This window comes from Antedon bifida, chromosome 1, assembly GCF_963402885.1.
Source record: "Antedon bifida chromosome 1, ecAntBifi1.1, whole genome shotgun sequence".
Taxonomy (NCBI): domain Eukaryota; kingdom Metazoa; phylum Echinodermata; class Crinoidea; order Comatulida; family Antedonidae; genus Antedon; species Antedon bifida.
The window spans coordinates 8,926,789-8,954,255 of record NC_136226.1 but is presented as its reverse complement, the minus strand read 5'-3'; the positions used below and the strand labels follow the sequence as shown (position 1 = coordinate 8,954,255).

Below are 27,467 nucleotides of genomic sequence, written 5' to 3'. Positions count from 1 at the left end.
GTGTCAGTAAATTCCTATAGTGTGATAGGATTTCGACCAAGAACCATGGGATTGCTAAGTATGTATGTCAACCACCAAGTCTCAATGCCAATTAAATAGAAACAGAAAAATCTTTTAAATTCTTTTGGGGCTATACAAGCAAATGTGATGTAAAGCAACCAATCAAAATGCGACAACCAAGAAACGTTACTACGTACGTTGCGCTTAACTAGGCAAGTCTAACTGAAAAGTATAATTACCACATGCATTCAAATCGCATCTAATTTACATACATGCGTAGCTCCATTAATTCAGCTGTTTTTTTAAGAATCGGCGTTAAAAAAGAGAACCATTTTACAGTTTACAAAGCGTAACGTAAACGAAAGATTAATTAGCAGCAAAGTCGCTGTGGATTTACGGTAAAACGCACTCAACGTAAACGCACTAATTGTAACTACCTTTGCTGTACAAAACAAAGGTATGCTGTACATTCACCTGGAAAAAGTCGAATCTGTGTCTGACGAATTGTGAGTCTAATTTACGAAACACGGCTACCATTCCAAATAGCATTGATTTGAGTATAGCTTGTTGTGAACAATTCAAATGCGCTGAACGTAAACACCATTAATTGCACAAAATGGAACAAATAAGCAGCTTGCTCTACTGTCGAATGAGAACGCTCAGAGCGTCCTAATTTTCTACCTACTATATAAACATCATTGTGGAAAAGTACACGGAAGGTGTATGCACACATCACATGGAATCGTATTATGTTGCTGTTTTTCTGTGAACTTCGTACATCTGGAACGATTATTGCAAAGCCTGATTTCACAAATCACTGACGCTGAACTGATTTTATGTGGAGTTCATGTTAGGCTACCACTAAGGCCTACTGATCACATTATCGGTATAATTATAATCAATCACTGAAGGCCTAACGTATAATTTGCACGATTTTCCAACCTAATTCAATAATCATGTCTTCAGCAAGTACGTCACGAGCCATGTTGAAAACTTTAAGGTAAGATAATATATAATGGGATTATAAGTTTAACTTATGTATTATTTATTAACCATGTGTATTTCTGTGAAACCATTATAACAACTTTATTAATTGTAAGTAGGCATAGGCCTACCTACATTTTTTTTTCTAAAAACGTTGTTATAATATTATAAAATGGATACATTATAAATAAATAAACACGTACATTCCAAGCCCTTTAGGTTAGAGAATAGTTAATTATTAATTAAGGCAATTTCCAGAATTATACCAAACAAAACACTTGGAAAATATTCACTAGCCTAAGTGTAGAGTCTCGAATGTGACAGAATCTGAAGCTCGGAACATTTATATTTCAAAGTATTTATTTTCAGTCTAAAACTAAACGCAAATAGATTTTTTACCTCAATGATTCAATGCAAATGTACCTCAGTTTGTCTAATTTCAGAAACGAAGGTGGCTAAGATATCGATTGTGCCACTTCCTTTAAACATAATAGACTACATTTACTGGCTGTTGCCAAGAAACAACGATTTTTTTCGTAATTTATTTAGCATTCATTTTGAAGATTGTATTGTAAAATTGTATGGAAACAATAAATTAATTTCATACAGTTTCACTCTTCCCTGAGTAGGCCTATAGAAATCATATTGTTTTAATCCTTACAAAGACTATAATTTATGAATACTACTTAAATTATTTAAACACTAAACCATTTAAGAGGCTTATTGTCCGGCAATATTTATCGTGATAATCGAAGGCCTGTCGTTGTGCAATCTGAAGGTCTACATGTATTTGTTCTGCATAGCAATTATCAGTTAAGATTGCTCTCTAAACGAATTTCAATAGAGAATAATTTGAATGATTTTGTTTGACGGCCTACTTACGTCAAGTGACTTCTTTAAGTACTCATGCCGCCTTCGCGCATTTACGGTATTTGTACAACGCGAAATATTCTTTTTCATTCGCATTTCTTAAGACAAAAAAATGTTCGATAGCGACTTCCAAAAAGGTGACTACTTATCATTGGCATTAACAAATTAGCACTGTTAAATAACCTTTACAGTTTGTTTGTATAGGCATATTATATCGACATATTAAATACATATTGTATTTATTGTATGTGTACGTGTTTGTCTGTGTTTTGTAAGTAGTAAACCATGAGTTCACTGTTGGTTGGGAAATGAAATAAATAAAAATAAATTAAAATACAAATGTGTTCGGACAGCTTAAAAATATAGCGCGTAAGAACATTAATTTATCTTGATCAAGTAAATTTTATGAAGAAGAAAAAACAAAGCATGCGAAACAAAACGATTTCGACAATTAAATAATAGGCCTACACATTGCATAAAGATTTGATTTAGAAAAATAGAAACAAACAATTGTATTACAAAAATGGTATGGTTCTGTTGGCCTTTCATACGAATGAATTTTGCTTCGTAACTTACAAATACAAATTCAAATACATAAATTTATCAAATCACAAATCACAGTAAAAATAATAAGTACAATGTTCAAGAAATTAATGAAATGATAAAATGGGGTCTCAGGAGGTTTGTATGAGAGACCCAGATTACATAAAAAATGATTTAAAGATTGGTTTTCAAAATAACAGTTCAATACATTTTGCCAATTTTTAAATTATTAAATGTGTTTTTGTAGACCTACTGTTTATATATTATATAATATTACTTAAATTATTAAAATTGAAAAACTTTTCTTGATTTTATAAAGAAAAATGATTATTAATTAAGAATGTCCTTTGGTAAACTCAATACGCTTTTATATTTCGGTCGATTTAATTCATTCCATGTTGAAGCACCCCAGACATTATTAGCTTTTGTACAGAGACGCCTTTGAGAGAAATTGGTCGGGTGAGAAAATCGACTAATTCTTGTCGCCATCAAGGATTTGGAGGAAATCTAGGTACTATTCAACATCACAACGTATGCGAAACATTGCGTTCACATTGTCACGTATTTACACGTGAAATAATTCATGCAACTATTTCAGTCATGTACAATAATATATCGACAGATAAATTGATACGTCAACAGTTGGCTCTTTATAATTAACTTACGCCGTATTCAATCTCAATCACACTATTCATCATCACGTTGTATATCCATGAACAACATATTCTTTTGATCATCAACACATCTATTATTCTGTTGGTTTTGTTGCATTGAATTGGTGCTTATTTTTTAAAAATCGGATAAAAATTGTGACATAGTTTGCTAAAAATGGATGGAAAGTTTGCTCGGTAAGTGTTTAAACTTAAATTGCTTAAAGATATATTGTCCCCCTGAAAACATTTTTCTTCTCAATTTTTTTTTAATATTTTATTTTGATGTCACATAATAGTTATTCGCTTTGATCAAAAATTGGATCTAAATAAATATATATTTACCTACAAAAACTGTAATTAAAAAAATAGTAAAAGTTTCTGTCAGACAATTGGTTTTGGTTGACTTTAACCGTTTATTTTGTCTTTTTATAAGTGAAAACATTATTTTTATTCATTTTTCTTTCTGCAGAAGTGATTACCTTTATTAAAACTATAAAATGGCCTGATTTTATTATTTATTTATTATTACATTATTTTGCATGTTTTTGGGGACAAAACATCTTTAACTCGCTAACATGTATTGTATATTTGTAAAAAATATCCAATAATATAGATACATAGGTAAAATATATGCAGAAAGAAACTGTAGAATAATACTTATTCTGGTTTATTTTTACAATTTATTTTGAAAAATAAAAATAAAATAAATTTTATAAAAATAAATATACATATTTCACTGTTCGGTATTGGAAGAAAAAGTGAAATCAACGAATTAAAATTATTCACTTTTTGTATATATAGGCCTAAATCCAATGTTATCAAATCTGTGGAACAGCATTGAAAATTGTTCCGAGTTGAACAATTTTGGAATTTTATTGAAATCAATAAAGCTAACATTATAAAATTATTTTGAAGAACAATTATTGAATTATGTATCTTAATAACTACCGTATATGTAAACTTGTTTTTAAGTTTTCTTTACTAAATATACTGTAGAAGCTGTAATGTTATTTTATAGTTATTCTATTGATATTTTAAACCGTATGTTACTGAAAGTTTCGAACGAAATAAAAGTGGGTCGCCCCTACGAAGAGAAACAAAACTATTACAAATGTTCATGGTTATAAATCCCGTATTCGACTCGCGTTATGTGTTGGTAGTTTCCGTTACTGCAGCTGCTCAGACTACGTAATTTCCAGTTGGACTGCTGAATCGATACTAGCGAATTTTACTACAACATCAATCTTCTTAAGCATACGTGCTGTAGTATTGTAATTATTATGGATTGGTTATTAATGCTTATACACAGCAATGCAGAACACAGCTGCCCGATTGGTCGTTCAAAGCCCCATAAGGCAACATATCACACCTGTGCTGAGACAGCTTCACTGGCTTCCGGTAACACAAAGAATTACATTCAAGATCCTGCTCTTTGTTTTCAAAGCTCTTCATAATTCTTCATCTAAGTTCATTTCTGAACTTATTCAACCTTATGTTCCTAAGCGGTCTCTGAGATCTAGATCTGAGTCTCTTCTTGCCCATATATTTCATCCCTCCACTAAGTTTTATGGAAATCGTTCTTTTTCTTCGGCATCCGTTTCTCTATGGAATGCGTTGCCTATTGAAATCCGTCAGGCTACTTCCACCAGTGTCTTCAAATCTCTCCTCAAAACCCACCTTTTTAATTTGTAATTTTTCAAAATTTTCTGTCTTTGTAAAGCGCATTGAGGCTTTCAGCATAATGCGCTATATCAAGTACCAGTTATTATTATTATTATTATAGTTGTTTAAGGTAGCCTATTTTGTGGAGTGCACTTGCTCTAGTGTATACGAGTGACGTGTACATAATAATTAATTAAACACCAATGTGTTTTTTGTGGCCTGAGTCTATTACTGCTGCATGTTTGGTGCAAAATAAATGATCCATTAGATTTAATTATATTAATGGTGTAAACCTTAATTACTTACTTAAATTCAGATACCGTAAATCTTCTAATTGTAACCCTGGGTTATTATTCTTTGATTGTTTTTTAGGGTGGGTTACAATTAGAGTAGTAGGTTACTATTACTAATCTTAAAATTAGGCACCTGAAAATAGTAACCCACCTCCAACTTTTCCGGTCAGCAACTCATAGCAAAATACGAATAAACAAATTTGGTTGAACTCTAACTTTATTTTATAAACTCAAAAATTCTCTCCTACTCCCGAGATCAACATGCATTATCGCCTTATTTTCAAAATACGACTGCAGTTTTGTGATTCTAATATCCTCCATGGATTACTATTAGAGTAGTGGGTTGTTATTATTATAGATTGACTTATTAGGTGGGTTACTATTAGAAGGGGTTACTATTAGAGTGTGGGTTACTATTAGAAGAGTTATGGTACCATAGGCATTAGCCTAGCATAGAACCTCCTCGGTGCTTAAATTGACACTTTGTATAATTTTATAATTGTTTAATTGTGCCCACATGGATAATAAATAACTGTTATAATGCGTGTACGTATTTCGATTCATGTGACTGATAATATAGACGGGATCAGAGCACCTACTAATTAAAAAAGTTAAATCTTATGGGATCGATTGAGGGCAGCACAATCGCCATGGACACGGACTTTCCTCATTACCATTGTATTTTCATTTTGTATATATACGCCTTTTCTATATTTGTATTCTAAATATTGTTTTATTAATATATAAAAGTATTTCCAAAATTAATAATTAATAGTAAGTAAGTTCGTCGATTTGTACGATTGTTTACGTTCTCATTTATAATAAATATTATAGCACTATTTTTGTGAAACAGATTTGTTGATTGTAAACAGTCCAAGGAGTAAACAATCTTTTTAAAATGGTTGACTTCAGTGTGGTGTCGTAGAAAATAACTTTAAACCAGGCCTATATTACTTAATATCGTATAGAATAATTAGGTATGGTTATTTATTACTAATGTTCTTTTGCTTTATTACTCATAACCTAAGCCTGTTTATCTCCCATAACCTAGCTAGGGCCAGGCGAGGCCTACTAGTATCTAGGCCTAGCCCTAGAGGCCTATTTAGTATTCTACCGTAACTAATATTCTAACTGTATGGAGGCTCGTCTGACTGAGCGGATGCTAGGCCTAGTCAAGTCGCCCCATCGCAAAGTTGCCCCATACAAAGTCGCCCCAAAACAAAGTCGCAATGTCGCCCCATCGCAAAGTCGACCCAACGCAAAGTCGCCCCAACGCAAAGTCGCCCTAACGCAAAGTCGCCCCTAAACGCAAAGTCGCCCCTAAACGTTAAAATAGGCTAGTAGTAGGCCTAGTATACAAGTGCGTAAAATTACGCAAATGATATATTATTGCGCAATTTTTAAAAAAATTATTAGTCTCATGTCACAGTACCTACTGTACATCGATCGGCAACGCTCCCATCCGAGAGGAAGCCCGACGTAATTACTCCACTGTCGCTTGCACTAAACGATGCTCTAGGAAAACCCTGTATTTACTCCGCATAACCCCGTTTGAAATTGGTCGCGTTTAATTTTGGTAGCGATATGATCTAAATTATTTTTACTTTGGTCGATGAATATTTATTAATAAAAATTAAATTGTTTTTATTTTACAAAATCTACTTAATGAGTCCAGAAACAATAACAAAATCAACATTTATATTTGTGAGTTTACTAGAAATTTTCGAGATTTTCCAGAATTTGCCAGAAAACTCATGACGTAAATTTCACGATTCACCTGTGACGTCACAGCAATTTATGGCGACGGCTGTACGGCGAGTGCGTGCTGCGATATCCTTAATCTCGCGATAGTTCTGAAATCATATGTACATCCCTAATACATTGTTAAAATATGGTCCTCGGTCAAGTTGTCCTTTAATAGGCATACTAAATACAAATGAAATGTGACCTGACTGACACACACAAATTCAATTTTTAAACTTATATAAAAGGGGCCTTATTGTGTCTGTAGACTATTTGTTTGTGTAATACAAATTGCTGTTCAATTACAGTTTTGTTAGCCCAACTAGCCTAACTAGGCCTATCCTAAATTAATTTAATCTTGTTCTAGACAATATGAGTTCATCTACTAGTTCATCTGGTAGGTAAGTATTGCATTTACAGTACATGAGCAGTAGTTGTCTAACATCAATATTATAATATTTCTCCAGTTTACATGCATTTCATTTGGTCATCGGTTCTCGGAGCAGTAAACAATTAAATTTATTATTACAACGTTGCTATGCACAACAACTGTCTGTATTACTAGCCCTAATGACTTTGTATCACAATACACATTGATACCTTATTTTTGGAAAATCAAGATATATCGGTCAAAGTGCATGGAATGTCCTATTAGCTATACACACAGCCAGTCCCACCTTCTAAGGATTCCCTTACTAACACCAGTTCAATGTCATTTTGAACAAATACACTATCGTACATAGTTTAATTTATGCAATTCAGCTTTTTAATATAAGTTTATTGTTCATTTCATTGGTTTTTAGTAGTGCATTAATAAAAGAGTACAACATTTGCAATGCTTAATTCATAAACATGGTTTTCAGTACATTTTCTGGGTACACAGTACATAGTCAAGGCAATTATGGTGGTTGAATTTATTTTATTGATAAGCATTCACAATTTATCGCTTTTCATTTTAATTTAATCCACACATTGTGAAATACAGTGTAGTTTTTATCATTTTCTTAAATTTTATAATTTAATTAAATTTTATGTATGCAATCCAATTTATATTAAAGTGTTCCTTGATTATGAAATTAGTGTTAACAGGTTTTTAGAATTATGAACAAAAGCCCTGTCTGCAATATCAAACTTTATGTTACAACAAAATGTGATGCCTATATATGGACAAGATGATGTCATAACACTACCATATTTGGGCATATCAATACCATAATTGAGCACATCACATTTTATTTGTCAAACTAGTTTGATAGTGTAGAAATAATGAGGATCACTTTGAATTAACCATATTTAGGCTCAGATAGTCTGCACACTCTATCTCCTGATAATTTTCATTAAAAAATATCAACTGGCATCTAAATACTGTACTAATTATTTTATAATTCATGTTTTTTTTTTAAATAAGTGTAAAGAAGCTCTAAAATGATGAATAGGTATATATTCAATAGTTTTTTTCAGCACAGACTTTCAACACATGATAGTTACAAATACACAAAAATAATGAGAATGATTATGATGTGTACTTTAATACTAATACTATGTTTTGATTTTCAATTCAACACCTAAAATTACCATTTATGCACATAACATCTAAAAATGAGCACAATCCTAAAAAACTAATATAGTTTGATTGATATTGTACTATTGTAGACCCTGCTGTAGCATTATTTAGTGTCAGAATAGAATCGATAATTTTAGTACTATTATAGTGGTACTTTGAGCTTGATATAGTTATGCTTGTCTTCCAATACCAGAGTCCTTGGTTCAATCTAATATGGCAACAATACAAACTAAAGATAAATGTACATAATATTAGGACCCAACAAAGTGTCCCCTTTATAGGGATGTCCCCCGAATGAATAGCAGTTTGCCATAGTGTTAAACCATACATTACAGCTTGTTTGTATGAGAATGTGTGCCCTTAATAATAAGGTGTCACCCCTAAATAGGGGCATGTCCTAATGATTCTAACTGTAGTTTGAATGCATATTGGTGTTATTTTCACTTAATTTTTAATAATTTACTTGAATTCTACCAGATTAGATTTAAAATATTAATTTAATCAACTGATTTCTGTATTTTAAATGTTCACTTAAATTCCACATTGCACCAGAGTTGACTGCTGTGATTTTTCATACCCACAGTTATCATTTCACTGTGAAAAAAACAAAATAATTTCATTTTAAATGGTTTCGAAATTTGTAAAATGAACTTTTTCGTTGCCAATAAGTAGTTTTATGTGAAATCAAAGAATTTGTTTTAAATTTTAAAGTATCTTTTGTAGTGTCGTAAAGAAGGTGAAGATGGGAAAGAGAGTTGAGAAAATTCTCAAAGACAAAGGTGGTTCAACATCGGCACAAGATAATGGAGATGATGACCCAAACAAAACACCAGGTACTAAAATTATACGCATGAGTGCATTATTAGGAAAGAGGTCAACCCTAGAGGTCAGACTTAATTAGCATCTTGAAACCAGAAGGAAAGCACTTGATATTCCTGTGTTTGCTATGTCTTAATTCTTTAAAATATTTAGTAACCTAATAAATTACTGTAAACTTGTGTGTTTCCTTATCTCTTTTAAAATTTCTTATTTTAGTTTTTTGTCTTTCCTTTTATATCTAGAGCCATACATCTGTACTGGCATATTCGAAGCAGATTTCACAGAGTTTTGTCGTCGCAATCTTCTTAAGGACAATGAGATTCCTGCTGTAGTTATCAGACCGAAACCTCCATGTGCCCAAGCTCCACCAGACAACAAGTCAAAGGATTCAAAAGACAGTAATGCATCAAAGGACCCTACACCAGATGAAGGTGTGGATGCTGCCAATCAGGAGGAAGCGCCACCAAAGACCTATGTCACCAAAGATAAGTATGCTTACTTCCGACCTGTGGTCCAAGTTGAGATGGAAAATGAAGACAAACCAACAACTGTTACAGAGATCTACATTAGAGGTAAACAGTAAACATGTCACTATTATTACCTAAAATATTATATGCATTTATACTGTTTTTTAGTAGTTCAGAATAACAAATTTCACTTCACAGGTTAATATAAAAATATATCATTCGTTTATTTTTTATTCTGTAGGCTGGAAGGTTGATTCTTTGATGGTAGGAATATTCAAACAGTGCTGGCCTATAATTGAAAAGCTTAGTGTTGTTAAGTATGTGTACAATCATTAATATTTTGAAGATAATTATGTCTACTAGTTTGGCTTAACTTATGTTTCCTGGTTGTTTTCTCATTCATTGTCATTTTCAATGCAACAAATTTATTCTATTGCTTTGGGGTGTACAGTAATTATAAATACCTTTTTCTTTTTGCAGTCTTTGGAATGTGAATCTAAGTGAAGATGTGGTTAAAGAGTTTGCCTCTTTTCTTCCACAATGTCAAAATCTGAAGTAAGTACAGTAGTTTTCAAAAAATAAGTTATAAATTAATGTTAAAAATTATGACCAAGTTCTTGATTATTAGACAAAACAACAATTTATTAAAATTGATTGCATTTGAGTTTTCATTGTATTTTAACTAATTTCATCAATCATAAACTCATTTGACACAATGGTATAAATAAAAATCCTCCAAAGTTCTTCCAATGTTTGGCTTCACTGAAACTGTTGTTACTACTAACTATTTTGTAAATTTTGAATCTGCAGGACTTTAGTAATAGATGGTACTTGGTGCCCAGAGGAACCATGGTCATTGCTTATTGGAGAAGACAGCTTGTGAGTACTATTATAAACCTGTGTCCAAATGCCTAGGCTTACACTAGTAAACTATGGTTTGCAAACTTGTGCTAACTCTAGGATTTGGAAAGACAAGTTTTCCCAAATTTGCTAGTGTAAGACCAGCGACTTTGGTAAACTGCAGAATACTTTTGCCGAAGATAAGCTGTGCACCTTCCTGTGAACTCGTCGAATCAAATAACGATCTTTTTTCCTATTACAATGACCAACAAAAAAGTTTTCTAGTGTAGACCACGCCTTAGATTTGGTTTTTAGTAGCCAAAACAGTGCTACTATCTAAACATCATAACTTAATCATTAGTATTGGTTTCTTTTCTTTAGATTAACATCATTATCCCTTCGAAATAATGGTATAACCGACAAAGGAGCAGTGATGATAGGAAAGGCATTATCCACAGTCAAATCATCTAATAAGAATTTAGTGTCACTGAATCTAAGTGGTAATAAGATAACTGATGTTGGTGCTGTAGCCATTGCAAATGTAAGTTGTTCATAGGTCTTGTTTACACTTTAGTGTTGTAAGTTGTTCATACATAGGTATTGTTTACACACAAGTTTTGTACGTTTTTCATACTGCTGTAGTTCACACTAGTATGAATAACATTTTACCGTTAATTCCAAATGGTATTGAGATTTGGATAATTGCATAGTGTTTTGAAAATAGGGTATTTTGATTTTGCCAGCCTAACATTTTGAGTTGTTACTGGATTTTATTTTTGTTTTTTTCTACAGGGATTGCGGATGAATCGTGTATTACTCTCTTTGTCATTAGCTAATAATAACGTGTCTGATGAGGGTGCTAAGAAACTTGGAGAGGTTCTGTCACGGTTTCCACTTACGCATGAAGAGGTCGTGGAAAGAAGGAAGCTTCTTAGTGAGAAAGGTTCACCTGATCAAGGCTTGTTAAAATCAGTAAGTTTTAATCTCTGACCACAGAATGTATCCATTTTTAGGCATAGTTAGCAAATGTCACAAATATTGAGTTTACTAACCAATAAGAATGCTTGTCAGTATACCGTACAAGACTGATGTGACACTTGTAAATGTTTTCATTTATCTGTTTTTGTATATCTCAGAGCAAACATAATTTCTATGTATATTTTATATGCAAATGACAATAAATGAATGTAATTTTTCACTGACGAATGAATGAATATTGGCAGTATTGTGTGTGATCTTCTGTTCCTCTTTTTCTAGCCGCCACCTTCCAGACGTGACAGAGACAGACCAGGAAGCGTCCGCAGTAGTAGTCATATGGATAAGACGGATAAAAAGAGGGATAAGTCTTCTAAGAAGAAGGTAATACTGTTGTCTTAATAACCTTTATAAATAACAAAAATTTCAATCTACTATTTGAAACAGGAGTTGAAAACCTTGTAATACAATACTTTTAATCAGAACACTGAAGACTGTTAAACTCTGTCTACACTATCAAACTTGACAAAAAAAAGTGTGATATGCCCAAATATGGTAGTGATATGCCCAAATATGGTAGTGATATGACATCATAATGTCCATATATGGACACATCACATTTTTTGTCACATAAAGTTTGATAGTGTAGACAAGGCTTTAGAATGTTGAAAGTTTTAATATTTATCCCTAGCAGGATACTAAGCGTAGTGACAAGGATAAGGATGATGCCCGCTCAAACAGATCGTCAGCGGTAATTTACTCACTGCACAAATTTGCATATGCGAATAACTGATTTGAATATAAATTTAAATAATTAACTTTAGCTTGAGATTTGATGGAGCAATGTAACTATCTGTTTTAAAAATGCACTTTGTATGAAGATTTGGTTAGTGACCAAATATTTAAAGTAAAATAAGCATGCATGGACGATTCATTAAATGCATGACAATGACATACTTTTGTTTACACATCCAGATTTGCACATTTTTGCACTTGACAGTGTTTTTGCAGTTTCGCATTTCAGTTCAAAGTGTGCTGTTTTTTAAATAAAAATAATTGCAAATGGCTCATCTAAATGCCCAAAAATGCCTCTTGTATACCTACGTTTTCGGTCGACCAACTTTGGAGGTGATCCAAACAAACTTTTCTGGTGGTTTAAATTATTTGGATCAAATTTTTAATCTATTAAAACAATTTTCAATTTCGCCCGATGAAAAAACACATTTATATACATAATTATAAAAAAATGCAACATTTATTTGGAAAATGTTTAAACCACAAGTGATACAGGAACAGAATGTGTTTTAGTCGAATCATTTGGCTTCCAAGAGAACCCTGCATCCTTATATTACATATTTTCAGACTTTAAATGATAATGTTTAATTAATAATAGGATGGGCGAAAAGGTGAAAAAGAGGATGGAAAATCTAGTAAAACGGTAATAACTGATGTACTGTACTAATTGATTTGACATGTGGCAACTAATGATCTGCACTCTACATTTTTGTAATATGAAATTTTGCACGCATATTAACTTACTTTGAATGTATTTATCATTTAATATGTCTCTAATATCTAGATCTCCTTCCAATTAAAATTCTGTGATGGTTCTATTTGATGAAAAAAAAGCTTTCTGACTTGTTTTCCCACTACACACAATTACAGAATGATCTTTAATGACTGGTGCAAGGGCTTGAACCAGGAGCATGTGGTTGTATCCACCAATCAAAAATTTAAAATTCTCCTATAAGTGAATACCACAAGGTTATACTTACATTTTGATTGACTTAAGTGAAATTTAGTATTTATAAGGAAATATCTCACTTGGTGAATACAGTCATTGGGATTGATATCCAAAACTAAATTGATGAGAACTTTTACTACAATATTCATTTCATCTAATTGCATCTTTAAACATTAACAGTTGATGAAAACATTTCTTCTGGTTTCGATTTGTATAATGATATAAGTAGTTCTTTGATAGTAAACCAATAAAACTTACGTTGGCAAGACAGTTTCGTCTAGCTGTCAGCTTGACTTCTTCAGTTGCTATGATGAGTTATGACGACTGGTCCTCTAGGCTACACAACAAAACCATCAAGTGGCTGGAAAGGAGACCAGTCGTCGGCATAACGCATCATAGCAACTGAAGAAGTCAAGCTGACAGCTAGACGAAACTGTCTTGCCAATGTAAGTTTTATTGGTTTACTATCAAAGAACTATTATATCATTAACAGTTAAAAACTATATTCTTTTAAGCATTTGCCTTGGGATTCCAGATTCTTCAGCATATTTCTTTTTTCTATTGATGTACTGTATGCTATCAAAAACGCTTCCAAATGACCTCTTTAAAGTTTGCAAACAGAAAATTGCAATGATGTGTGTATACTTTAGTTAAATTTTGTTTATTTTAACTTTCATCTGTAATTTAATATTTTAATATCTTTTTTTCAATTCAAAATCATTTGTTTCAATTTAAATCTCCCTTGTTTTTATATTTCTTAGATGGCATTGCATCTCTATCTTCAATATATTACCCCTGCTGTTATTGTTTTTTTAAGGATGCTAAGAAAGACAAAGACGATACAACGAAAGGAAAGAAAGAGGACAAATGGAAAAAAGGTAGGTTAAACACAAATTAATATTGACTTAATTTTAAATATATCATATTGTGTGGAATATAATTTAACAAAAAAACAACACAGAATTCATGTCAGAATTTTATTTCCTGATGAGTGTTGAATAGAACGTTGTCAGGATTCAAAACATAAGGTAGTCAAACATAATATGCTTACCCCGGGAAGCTTTCAATTTATGACGAACTAGGCCTATTGATGTGTCATTGGTCACCTGGACGGACCACCAAAACGATATCTACGAATAGAATGAGAAAGCATGTCTCAAATTGTCTGTATTTGCACAATGAAGGCCTAAAGTAACTTGTTCCTCGGTCATCATAAATCACAAGCTCCCTAATAATAATTTGGATACATACACTGGTATTCCTGTTTTGTTTAATTTTATGATAAGTTGTGTTGTTGTAATTAGTTAGTTTATAATTAGTTGCACTAAGTTTTGTTTTATCTTATCTTGATCATCATTATCATGATCACTATCATATTGTTTGTTGTTATCATTGATCATTATTTTCATCCATGTTTTTTGTTTTACCTATTTTATTTTTTCTATTTCTAAAGCTTCAATATGTGTATTGAAAACTACTGTCATTGTTTAAAAATGCCTTTTCACATCTGTTTATGGTTTCGTTTGAGTAATCCAATTAATGTATAACTTCTAGGGATCTATCCTCTCCCTTTTAGCATTTAAAAAAAATTTAATATCTTTATTTTTTGAAGCAGTAGTATATTTATTATTTATTTATTATTTAGTTTAATTCTTTATTTTTGTGAAATGTTAACGTTTTATTTGAAATAAGAAGAAATAAATGTTACTTGAAATGAAAATGAAATGAAAAATCAATTTGGTCAAGAATCGATTGTTGTTTTATGACTTCAAACTGAATCATATATACAATAATCTGAGGTAAAAGTCAATCATGGTAAATTTGTATTCATTAAAAAAACCATACACTAGAAAACCATGGAGAAATAAATTAGGATTAGGAAATAAGTTCCTAACTTTTTTTTCCATGAGAAAACAAAAACTGACTTTAAACAGATGTGAAAAGTATTCTTTATAGATTTGTTATTGGAGTGGTAGAGAAGCATTTTTTACTTAGAATTAATTGTAGATGTGAATCTTATAATGGAAGTGATATTTGTTTAGAAAAATCATCATATATTTCATTTTTATATATTGTACCTACAGGCTTGTTGAAGGCTTCAATAGGTAGGCTGTTTGATGTTACCCTAGTTTTGTTTTCCCTGTTTTATAATATTCACATAAAACCCATATTCACGCATAGTGGCCCCCAACAAAATGTCACCATTATTAAATTTCACTGTTTTAAAAATGTCATCCCATAAAATGTCATTTACATACAAATATTATTTCATAGTTTAAAAAGTATTATGATCCTAAAACATGTCACTATGACTAACATCACCCTCTAAAGTTACTGAACTTTTATGTCATGTGTTATTATTAAAAATAAATAATAAATAGAATGTCACCATTGATTAATAATAACATGAATTGTCCTACTGATTTGTCACTTAATAAATTGTCACATTAACCAGTGTGTTCACAAATAATACCATCGTCACGATTACCATCACCAACTGTCAAATTGTCAGTCATTTTGCATCCTCCCAAGTCTTGCAGATGTTCTTACCTTTGTGTTTTCCTTATAGGTTGTGGTTTTTTTGTCTGTTTGTCTATCTGTCCAACCATACAATTCCATTGTGTGGCAGTGTCAATCAGTTATATCCAACTTTTGAGTCGTAAAACCGTATACAGTATGTGTAATGTATTAAGCCATCCATTAGATATTTCCATACACTTTTATGTACTGTGGGTAATTTAGGATTATATAGGTTATTGATTATAGATACAAATATTATAGACTTTTAATATTATAATTTTACTTTATTTAATATTTATTTGTATTGTTGGTGGTATGGCTGATTATTGTTTTTTTTAAATTGCTTTCTTTCTTGATACTTTGGGAATGTTTGATAGCATGATGATTTTTGGAATTTGTTTATGAAATCAGTTTATGAAATGTGATTGATTGAAAAGGTGAATTGTATGGCAGTGTTGTTTATGTGAATGTGTAAATCATAATTATTATTTATTTATCTTTCATACACAAAAGAAACTGTGACACCTTATTCTGCTATGAAGGAGATAGTGACATGGATATTAATAATAACAAAATATATAAATCTTCCACACCACCATTTAACCCAATGAACTAAACATATAAAGACATTTTAAAAAATGTATTTAAAAGATTAAACTTCAATTGGAACTTAATTACAATGGAACCATAATTACGTAGCCAAACATCAGCAAAGGTTCAAGGCTCACTCTCTCCATGGTTCTGGTGGTAGAAAGAGTCTTCTCGGATAAGGACTATAAACCGTAGGTCCAGTGTACACATCTAGCTCATGTGCACCTTAAAGAACCTAGTACATCTTTCGAGACGAGTAGGGGGTTACCCCAGTGTACTAGTACATCATAGCCACTGATCATAACTGGGCCCTCTGGGAGACCAGTCTTTGACTGAAGAGATCGCCCAGTATAAAAAAATAATAAAATTAATTAATAGTATGTTATAAGCCAATTAAAATTTACTGTTTAATTTACTTTCACAATTGTTTTTTCTGCTTTCTCTATAAATTGCTATTTTGTTAGGTGGAGGAAGCCGAACTTCACTAGTAGGGGCTGTGTCTCAACCAACTGCTAATGGTACAACAACCTCCAACATTATTTTTTCATTAATTCGCATTTAATTTTCAAATAACGCTTTTCACCATTATTCATGATATATACATTTTTTTCATCAATTTGATTAATTAAATTGTCATCATTCTATTAATGTTTATTATTCATCTGTTATGTGATGGCATGGATGTTCATTGTTGATTGGCTTTTCAGTAAAACACAAAAATATTATTTCATTTAACAGTTTTAATTTTATGGGGTTCTCTTTTATTTCTGGATCTATTTACAGTAAATTTTCAGTATTTAATTTATTTAAACATTTTATTATGTTTTATGTAAATTGATTTTTTTTTAATGCTTTCTAACACTGCATCTATTATTGAAATTGCAAAATTTACGTGTTTTTTTTTCAATTTCTGGTTCTATGGATGTTTTCTTATTGCATTACTGTATTTATGTTTATTTAAGTTGAATTATACTAACGTGAATGGATTTTATTTTAATCTGTAAACTATCCATGGGGGTGGTTGAGTTTTAAATGTAGTTGATCTGGACAAGCAACAAATGTTATATTTTAGCCTACTACTTTTTGTAAAGAGCAACTAATTTAAATATCAGCTTAACTCCTAGCTGTTGGATTCATGTGTCGCGTCACAGTATTTGTTACTCATGTTCACCCACTAGAAATATAACCAGGGAGGTACTATTTTATACCTCCCTGATATAAACTGCACTTTCCTTGTAAAAAAACATTCTGCACCAGTTATTTATGTCAGTCTCATATGCGCATAAAAAATATACATTGAAAAATACAGTTTGGTCCCATCTTTGGAACATCCCTATTAAAAGGGAAACCCCTATTAAATATCTCTACAAGTGGACAGTCCCAAAGGTTCTATATTGTGGTTTACACAAGCTTTGTTTTGCCTAAAGTATTGCAAATAAGATTTGCATTTATTTAAAGGTTTTTTGATTGATATTACAAATTCCATTTAAAATTAAACAGGCCTACTTCTAACAAAAGTTTAACAGTTTTTTTAACATTAACAAGCATGTTCAAGCAAATTTTAATTATTTTAATATATTAAAAAATACTAATATTTGTTCCACCATTTGACTGTATTGTATGAACAAAATATATTCAATGCACAGTTCTAACTTCTAACTACTTCTAACACATATAGTACCTCCAATTAAAGGCCAACATTTGAGAATGTGACATCACTCGTCTTCAGCTGATACCATCATGTGGTCTTTCATTGGAGGGACTCATTATTTATTCGCTATGCACCCATGTAGATTATAATTCTGTCAGCACATAAATAATTAGTTAGTTTGATGGAATTCGAATTATAACTGGGGTTTGAAACATTCCTGCACAGCATTTTTGATGGGAACATATACTTTCCTTATTCATATATTGGATATAAGCACACCCTAATAGGATATATAACGAATGCACAATACTAATTCATATTCAGTGGAGTTTTGTTGTATCCTTCGAACATCAGAGTCCATTAATTTCAATATAAAAAAAGATGCATATGTGGGAGAACATTGAACATTAATGGGTAGGTCTACGTGCAGTGTACAAATATGATTCTTTTAGAGGGATTGAACATTAACTGACATGGGTAGGTCTACGTGCAGTGTACAAATATGATTCTTTTAGAGGGATTGAACATTAACTGACATGGGTAGGTCTACGTGCAGTGTACAAATATGATTCTTTTAGAGGGATTGAACATTAACTGACATGGGTAGGTCTACGTGCAGTGTACAAATATGATTCTTTTAGAGGGATTGAACATTAACTGACATGGGTAGGTCTACGTGCAGTGTGCAAATAAGATTGTTTTAGTATGGGGCATGGAAATGGGAAATCTATCCTTTAAGTACCTTCTAATCATACTCCTGTTATGCACACATTAAAGTTTGACTGCACCCGTTTGCTGTGATTCTCTAACCTATTTGCTGTGTATGTTCTATCCTCTTCTCTACAAATCTATACAAATACTGAACTGATTTAGCATCATTTGTAGCCGACACGATGTCTACCAAGACCAGCAAGGGAAAGAAAACATCTTCAAAGGACAAGAGGGTGCCGGAATCAGATGTATGTATTATTTTGAAAATTCTTGTTATATTTTTTATAAATCTGAATACTCTTACAAAAATAAAAACATAAAACACAGTTGACAATAGCCACTTTTTGTCTTCATGATATGCCACATGAATGCATTCATGCTCATATTTTTCTGAGTGTGTGCAGAATAATTTTTTTTATTATAATGTTATGAAAAGGAAAAGTCACTTATCAGTCTTTATGCATTGTAAAGCTCCGTCCACACTATCAAACTTTATGTGACCAAAAAATGGGATGTGCTCATATATGAATATGATGATGTCATATCACCACCATATATTTGGGCACATCACATAAGGTTAAGATAGTGTAGACAGAGCTTTATGACATTTAAAATCAGTATTTGAAAAAAGTTTATACAATAAATACACACCAATGACAGGATATCAATATTACTACATGTCATATTGATGTGTTACCCTCTTTATTCCTCTCTAGTCACCAGAAATTTTAGAAGCCATCAACCCATTATTGGAGCAAGTAGAGAGCATGGACAACCAGTTGTGGATTCCAGGCAATCGATGCCTAATTAACCTCAACTTATCTCGTTAGTACTAACTCTGTTTATTTTAATTCATTAAGCCAATCAAGTGTGATGCTATGTTTAGGATGAACTTCCACTGCAATATATTGTTGTTTCTATTTTGTGTGTTCATTTAATCAGTAAAAAGTACTTTTTTTTTCAGGTAATAAGATAACAGATACAGGAATGAAGGGTTTGTTACTAGCCGTGCAATATCAAATTACCTTGTTGAATTTGGCGCCGAGTCCAGCTATGAAGGGAATTCTCAGAATGTCTCTGACCGTAAGTTTAAAATGCACTGCTTCTACATTAGCAGTCCAAATGTTTTATTTCAATTTATAATAATAATAATACAATTATTCAATCTATGATGACTTTAAGGAGATATTAGTTTTTGATTTGTTTACGTGGAATTTTTTTAATACAAGCTGTTTGTTTTGCGTGCATGATACATGCGTTACTTTCTAAGCTTCTGTGATCAAATTCAAATAAAAACGTATTAAAAACTACTGTACACTGTCATGCAAATTAATAGAATGATGACATCCAATAAAATAACTCTGTCATTGTCTACACTATCAAACTTTATGTGACAAAAAAATGTGATGTGCCCATATATAGACATGATGATGTCATATCACTACCATATTTGAGCATATCACTACCATTGGGCACATCACACTTTTTTGTCAAACTAGTTTGATAGTGTAGACAGAGCTTTAGAGGGAAAAAAGAATTAGGGGTAGGTATCTATCCAGTGAATATACTGGAAAAAATAAATATGCTACTGTATTTGAATAGATCGTAATGTAGACAATAATTATTACATTAGCCAGGAGCCTGAATATGCAAAAGCACAGCTTCTGTGGCAGTTATGTTGGAATATACAGTATTCTATTTTCCAGGGTAACGATGTAAAAAAGACAGATGAAACATATGTAAAATTACAAGAAGTACTGCTTGCAAGAGACCCATACTACAAACCACCAGAGAAAGGAGGAGGAGATAACCAATCATTGGCTGGTTAGCATGCTTGGTGTACAATCTGACATTTAATATAGACTTCTCTGTTTTGAAGAGATCCAGCTCCTTAGACTCCTTGCTTTTTCTATCTGAGCAATGCGAGTAAGTCTTTTGCGAGCCGTTTGAGGAGCTCTGGAGTGACCTTGAACCCAACATGCCTTATGTCTATTTTGAGTCTGCTGGATTTAGCAGTTTTATATTATAATATTATAAATTTAATAACTTATATTAAAACTTTGCACTGTCAGTTTATTTTTAAGAGGTCTCATTCCTAGACACAAGTTTTATGACCCACAGTGTCCCTGGCTGTCTCGCATCATAAAACCAATAATCAAAACTACTTTCCTATTTTTTACACACATCATCGAGTACAGTAGTTGATTAAACCAAATTTTACATTGTATACAAGATGTAGTAAGTCTACATCCAGAACAAACACTGTAAGTACACCACCATGTAAAACGGAATATAAACAAATCTTGGTTCTATATCAAAAAATATCCATGACAAAAATATTACATTTTAAATATATATAAAATGAGGAAACTTGAATAACAAGAACAACTTGAAAATGAATAACAATACTGTATTAATAAAAATACAGATTTCTAGAGTGCTCTTGGCCACAAGGGTGCTTGAGTGAATGATAGCACATTTGCTGTGTTGTACATAAATGTGTGTTGTACATAAATGTTTGTAGGAACTTTTACAGGTTTGAAAAAAAAAATTGTAACATATTATGTATATAATATTGTAGAAGTGATGAATTAAAAAATAAAGAAAAGAAACAATTGCACCTGGTAAGTTCATTTTGTTGAACACATTTTTATGTAGCACAAAAAGTACACTTTTGAAATTATTCTTCTTTCTTTATTGTAATGAACAATTATCAGGGGTGGATCGTGGATCCAAGGGTGGGGGTTCAGTCGCTCTGGGCCCTAAATTTCATAAATTGTAATGCAAAATATAGGAAAATCAAAGTTCAGCCCTTCATTTCACCATTTTTAGGCCCCACCCCCTATTAAAAAATCCTGGATCCACCACTTACAAAGTGACAATAGGTTACCCAACTAATCAACACCAATATTTGTATTAAATCCATTGTTTGCATTAAGAATAACCAATAAGTGTGAATACAGTCCAATTCATACATCTAATTCTGCCTGTTTCCACCTTTCCCTGGAGATTATCAATGTATGTTATCCCAGTTAGCATTCCTTCGGGAGAGGATGTTGAGCACATTGTGTGACTCCAATGAATGTTTCTGACTAACCGGCACTGCACCATTGAATCATTTAATTCTCCCGAGATTACAAATCACATGCAATTTTTCTTTCAGGTCAAACAAATTAAAAACCTTTCATTACATTATAAATACTACTGTGAGAATAATCCAGATGATAAATTTGGAAAAACCCCAATTTTGCATGGCGTTACAAAGTACAGTACTTGCCTGTTTTTAAATTCATGTCGACAACCGCTCTCTTTGTGTCGTTGATGTTAAAGATCAATTGAAGTTGGGAATATACCCAGGAATTTTGGAAATGTCATTTCTACCGAATAAGGCTGTTTATGGGGGAAAATAACTAAAAATAAATGTAGTGTTTGTTAACAATTTACTTTTACTCATTTTCATCAAACAATGTAACTTTCTTTATTTACCATATCTTTCTTTTTGTTTTTCACATTTCACACTAAATATCACAAATAAACAAAACATTCACATTGATAACGATACTTTATTTACATAAGGATCAAAAGAAATCTACTCTGCTGTATGGGATTATAGGTATGTATGGTATACTATAGTATATAGCAATAATAACATCCATCTTATAGCAATGAGGGACTTAACAATTATTACTAGACCGGTGTTGGCATTTTATTGCAATTTAAAAAAACATTTTTAGCACCATAAAGCTGTGAAATGTTTGATTTTAATATTGTAACGTTTACTATACCCTATGATATTTCTTTTACAAGCCTAAATATATTTACACCGTAGCACTAGTTTAACATTTGTTAGCTTAGCATGTAAATGTTAATTTAGCTTAGCTTGCAACAGTTAAGTGTAAAACAACTTCCTAATTAAGATTGGTGTATATACTGTACATGGTCTAGAAGGCAAGATATAGTGATGTACAACATGGCCTTTGAACTTTTCAGTGAGGATGCTTGAATACCCTTTAACAAAAGTAAATACAATTCTTTGTGCTTTTATTTTTGTGTTTGCCCAGAATACATTCAAGCTATGGTACACAAGAAACCAGCAGTCTTTCTCATTAGACGTGATGACTGGCTATCTTCCAACAACATTTCCTCAGCTCAGTCTTCACATCTTTGGGTCACTAAAAACAGATTTTTACAAATAATGAATAATTACAATGTTCTTAAGCTCTGTCTACACTATCAAACTTTATGTGACAACAAAATGTGATGTGCCCATATATGGACATTATGATGTCATATCACAACCATATTTAAGCATATCACTACGGTTCCATATTTGGGCACATCACACTTTTTTGTCAAACTAGTTTGATAGTGTAGACAGAGTTTTATAGTCCTTAGATAATGATTTTAGAGTATTAAAAGAAACGTACAGTTTTTTCATTGGAAACACTCACTCACCTTTGTAGATCGAGTTTAGCTACTATCTCTCTAACGCTTGAGATTAGTCCTTCATTTTGCTGTGGTGAGTCTAGAATCTGTTGATGTAACTTTGTCATGTACGAGTCGATGGTGTGGATTGTGGGGACCTCATTTGTACCTGCAAAACAACACCAATAGTGAGTTCTTAAAAAACGTCTATGGAAGGATTTATGCTGAAGAATATACATTTTTATTTTCTTTATTTTGTATGTATGGATTATAATAATACTATAATAATAAACTTTATTTCAGCAATTCAGAATAAAATAAATATCTTATTTCTTTCAAGATTTGTAGTGGATTGGAAGGCAACCCCGGGGTTCAATCTTGACCTTGTGCTAACTCACGACTCTTTCAACTCCACTCCCTAAGCCTCAAATGAGATTTTGTTTATAAGCACAATAAATTACTAAATAGTTTATCCATCCTGTAATTGGCGCTGTTGAATACGTAAGCAATAAAAAAAAATAAGTTTTCTTCAATGCATAGTACTATATATTTTCAACAGTCTAAATATAATTCAAAGTACCTGGTAGAGGAATTGTAGAGAAATGTGATGTTAAAACAGTGCGCCAGTTCTCCAGATGTTGTCTTAGTGCCATCTGGTTATTTCGTTGTTGTACAGTCTCAGTTTCTAGCTTCTCTATAGCCGACCTCATGTTATCAATGTGTTTCTGCAGAATGGCATTCTGCTCCTCGTATTCCGTGATTGACTTGCGTAACTGACGAAGCTCATTTTCCCGGGCTAAAACAAAATAAATGTAATTATTTGTCGTCGATTGAGAAAATTTACGATTATGCTTTTAGAATTACTACAGCCACAGTGAATCGGCTAAAACGATGAGGAAAGAAGATCCCTTACTATTGTACCAAGTTATGTACACAAAACCAGCTTACATCCCATCTAGAGGACGAGGCAATGAAATTAAAGCAAGGACAGATAGGTCTCACACCCATACCCCTCGCATACTAGTCTGATTCCATTTTATTATGCCATATTGCTGTATGTACAGTAATGTGTTTTGATTTTGGAGTAGCTATGGCTAGAGAAAGATTTTACAAATAGCGTTTTCCATTTTTTAAATGCATTACTTACTTTTATTATAGTTAAGAAATTCTTCAGTAAAGATGGGGACATCAAATGTTGAGAGTTCTGTGTCTATTTTGTTGTCATCATTGTACTAAAAAATGTAACAAATAATACTATTTTATTTTACATGGTGCATCTTTTTGAGAATTTAAGAAAATGGTCAAAAGATTTTACAGTTGTAACTAAGGGTTCAGTAACAATTTCAATTAGTAGGTAAAGTCCAATAGGATTTGGGCTTTAGGGTGATGCTGTTTTGACCATGGAAACAATTCTTCACATTTTTAGTCAGAATAGTCATCATTATGACACTTGTGAATAAATAGCTAGCTTCTCTTGACAAGTTAGTGAAACAGTGTGGTGATGCGAGACTCCGTTTTCTGACTTTTTTCTGTTTTCGGTTTATTAGGCTTTTGCCTGGTTTATTCAACAATAACACTTTCTTTCTTTTTACACTTGTGTTAATCAGCACATAGACTATTTTTATTTTGCGCTATACAAATTTAAAACCATTAGTTGCGAGAGCCCCAATAATATTTACCTCTAATCCATTAAGATGCCCATCGGCCTCGTCCATCATCTCTTTCTTCTTACGTTCTTGTTGTTTCTTAGTAAACAGTTTGTACGCTTCAGTTTGCTGGTACTGTTCTAACTCCTTCATGTATCGCTCTTTGTCTTGATCGGCTTCATCTAGGTATTTCTGAAGTTTTTTAGGTTTGTTCAGTTTAGGTTTTGATAACATATTATTTGTTTTGTTGCAAAAATATCAGATTGTTTTATGTACAGGAATCAAGGGTTTAGTAGGCAAGGTAAATAAATAATATTGCCTTTTTCATTTCAACTATGACTTATTAATAATAAATGAAAACTTATACAGCGCTGGTATCCCTCACCCATGTGGAGCTTATGGCGTGCATTAACAACGTGCGAGTACATCAGCAAATAGCGACGTCTTCAGGTTGGTCTTGAAACTGTTCAGACTTGCTTAGTTATGTTAGGTAACTTTGGACAGGAGGCATGAATAAATTCAGAAACTAGGGAGGGGGAATAACAAATCCCTACATACAGTTCACACAATGAATTAACTTTCTTAGTTCATAGGTCATTACATATCACAAGCTTTGTATTGAATATCTATACCTGTTTCTCTACTGAACTCATTTTACTCCATTCAGCACCTAACATCTTGATGATTTCAGCAAATGCCACCTGGGGATTCTCTTGCCTCACTTGCTCTCGTCGTTCATTCATGAAACGGACGTAGCCAGTTAGAGGTGCTTTAGGTGCGTTTACATCCCTCATCTGCTTCTTTCGTTTCTTGCCCTTGGACCATCCACCTTTTGCTTTGGTAAAACTCTACCAAATAAAGATATGATATTGATATAAGTAACAGTATTATCAACCACCTCAACATTGTTAAGCTCTGTCTACACTATCAAACTAGTTTGACAAAAGAAAAGTGGTGTGTGCCCCAATACGGTAGTGATATGACATAATCATGTCCATATATGGGAACATCACATTTTGTTGTCACATATAGTTTGATAGTGTAGACAGAGCTGCTTTAGGCACCATTGGTGGTGTGTGTTATCAAAATCATCATGTCATATATTTAGAATGTCTTACATCTTCCTTGCTTGTATCTGGAATATCTTGAGATGTTGAATCTTGCTGCAGTAACTCGACTTTAAAAAGAAAACAAATATTATTACTGCATTTATCTTGTTTGATGACATCTGTCATTCTCTTTAAGTCTCGTCTGTAATCCCATCTTTCCTCTTTCTTTGAATTTCTCATTTATTTTTTTTGTAGGTCTTTCTTTGTACATTGTTCTTTTTAAAGCGCATAGAGACGATTTACTTTATATGCACTATGCTATTGTGTAACACCATTCCAATTGCATTAGTTATTCGTAACATACCTTGTGAAATATCTGTAATCATTTCTGGATGTGTGAGTGACTGAGGCAACGAAGCCCCCACATTATGTCTATGAGAAGTTGCGAAGCTGCAAATAAAAGAATAAATAGTCAATAAATTGTAAGAGTTATTTTTTTCTATTCTGTACCTCCCTGGCCCAAACAAAACACAAATAATTTAAAAAAGTAACAATTAAACATACAATGCATACACTTGACTGGGTCATTTTAAAGGACGTCACAAACCAAATTGTTTTTTGTAAAGATGCGTATTATATTTTCCCACTAAACTATTTAAAGAATATGATAAATAAAATATTACTTTTAACCTCTATATTGTTGTTATGCTTATTTAATCTTACAAATCACCTTGTATCAACGCCCAGATCAGATGTCGTTTTCGATATGTCATCCAGGTCAGCTATGCTGAAAAGAGCAGATGATCCCGCGTTGGACATCAAGCCTTGATTTGAGTTCCCATCACTCAGGTCCATAGTTCTTTTATTTATATTTGTAGTAAACCTACTAAACAAGAATACATAATAATAAAATAATGTATGGGAAAATAGTCATATTTTATAAATGGTTTTACCTATACCGACATTTTAAGTTTGTTTCTGACTGGTTCTCCTTAGCTAATTAGTGTAAAGTGAATGAAATACATGGGGAAATACACCTAGGCTAGCTAGGCTGGATGAATTCTTTCTTCACAAGTCATTGTTGGCTGCCTTCCCGACTCTGTCTGGACGTGTGCATGTGATGGTTGGCTAGCCTAGCAAGCTCAGTTTCTTTCTCCTGTTTTCATCTACTTCATTTAACCTAAACTAAACATTAATATTTATAAAAGTAGCTTTAATATTCATAATAATAAATGCACCAGTAAATAGTTTATTGTTATATTAAGCTTACTTTTACAAGCTAAATTCTGTGCAACTTTGTTTGTTCTTCTTCGTGTAAACAAAAACACAAGCTGCTCGTCCTCGGCCACAATAAATCTCGAGCGTGGGGCATTCATAAACAGCGCCACCACTAATTTGCTAAGTACGTACTTTTTTTCTTTATTGCGTTCATTATAATATTTTTATGTTTTACACTATGCTTATATTATAAAAATAAATCAAGGGCAATGAATATCTGCTTTAGGCATCTCATTTTTGTTACATTTTAATATGTTATTTTAGAAATGAGCAATCATTTGTTTTCTCACAGGCAGAACGCGAACTGACGCTCTAGTGTTCTCACCCTATTTTTAACTAATAATAAAAATCAATCCATCTACAGTGCACAAAACAATCGTAAATATCAAAAAGGATGTAATGTTTCATTTGATTTACAAACACCTTATCGATCTAAAAT

General features: G+C 32.3%; 2 protein-coding genes across 25 annotated transcripts; one reads left to right on the top strand and one right to left on the bottom strand.

Annotated features, from left to right (window-relative positions):
- Positions 1-817: 817 nt before the first annotated feature.
- On the top strand, positions 818-21,204 carry LOC144840907 (leucine-rich repeat-containing protein 71-like). 22 transcript variants are annotated; one of them, XM_078697011.1, is made up of 19 exons: positions 5,925-5,982; positions 7,116-7,149; positions 9,036-9,145; positions 9,374-9,703; positions 9,840-9,915; positions 10,079-10,153; positions 10,409-10,477; positions 10,820-10,979; positions 11,231-11,410; positions 11,696-11,797; positions 12,108-12,164; positions 12,807-12,851; positions 13,975-14,035; positions 15,242-15,262; positions 16,733-16,786; positions 18,793-18,878; positions 19,347-19,455; positions 19,595-19,713; positions 20,337-21,204. In XM_078697011.1, the coding sequence occupies exons 2-19, from the start codon at positions 7,121-7,123 to the stop codon at positions 20,457-20,459; spliced, it is 1,806 nt and encodes a 601-aa protein (XP_078553137.1). In that variant the 5' UTR covers positions 5,925-5,982; positions 7,116-7,120; the 3' UTR covers positions 20,460-21,204. The 22 variants fall into 22 exon arrangements, with proteins under 22 accessions (XP_078553131.1, XP_078553122.1, XP_078553168.1 ...); XM_078697005.1 differs by lacking the exons at positions 5,925-5,982; positions 7,116-7,149 and adding an exon at positions 818-1,000 and having other exon boundaries at positions 18,805-18,878; XM_078696996.1 differs by lacking the exons at positions 5,925-5,982; positions 7,116-7,149 and adding an exon at positions 818-1,000.
- A 969-nt stretch (positions 21,205-22,173) lies between these two features.
- On the bottom strand, positions 22,174-27,095 carry LOC144853584 (high mobility group protein 20A-like). 3 transcript variants are annotated; one of them, XM_078711301.1, is made up of 10 exons: positions 27,021-27,095; positions 26,481-26,636; positions 26,115-26,200; positions 25,820-25,878; positions 25,334-25,549; positions 24,735-24,893; positions 24,203-24,287; positions 23,636-23,851; positions 23,086-23,224; positions 22,174-22,802 (listed from the first exon to the last, which is right to left on the bottom strand). In XM_078711301.1, the coding sequence occupies exons 2-10, from the start codon at positions 26,603-26,605 to the stop codon at positions 22,787-22,789; spliced, it is 1,101 nt and encodes a 366-aa protein (XP_078567427.1). In that variant the 5' UTR covers positions 26,606-26,636; positions 27,021-27,095; the 3' UTR covers positions 22,174-22,786. The 3 variants fall into 3 exon arrangements, with proteins under 3 accessions (XP_078567427.1, XP_078567437.1, XP_078567446.1); XM_078711311.1 differs by having other exon boundaries at positions 26,481-26,633; positions 27,021-27,091; XM_078711320.1 differs by having other exon boundaries at positions 26,481-26,627; positions 27,016-27,050.
- Between the last annotated feature and the right edge of the window lie 372 nt (positions 27,096-27,467).

What these genes read in the sequence shown, in the direction of transcription:
- LOC144840907 (XM_078696996.1), top strand. Translation starts at nt 957, where the DNA reads ATGTCTTCAGCAAGTACGTCACGAGCCATGTTGAAAACTTTAAG. An exon ending in GTGCTGTAGCCATTGCAAAT is followed by an intron (nt 10,980 to 11,230) that starts GTAAGTTGTTCA and finishes TTTTTTCTACAG; the next exon opens with GGATTGCGGATGAATCGTGT. An exon ending in ATCAAGGCTTGTTAAAATCA is followed by an intron (nt 11,411 to 11,695) that starts GTAAGTTTTAAT and finishes CTCTTTTTCTAG; the next exon opens with CCGCCACCTTCCAGACGTGA.
- LOC144853584 (XM_078711301.1), bottom strand. Translation starts at nt 26,605, where the DNA reads ATGGACCTGAGTGATGGGAACTCAAATCAAGGCTTGATGTCCAACGCG. An exon ending in GATCTGGGCGTTGATACAAG is followed by an intron (nt 26,201 to 26,480) that starts GTGATTTGTAAG and finishes TTTTATTTGCAG; the next exon opens with CTTCGCAACTTCTCATAGAC. An exon ending in CTCTACAATTCCTCTACCAG is followed by an intron (nt 23,225 to 23,635) that starts GTACTTTGAATT and finishes GTTGTTTTGCAG; the next exon opens with GTACAAATGAGGTCCCCACA.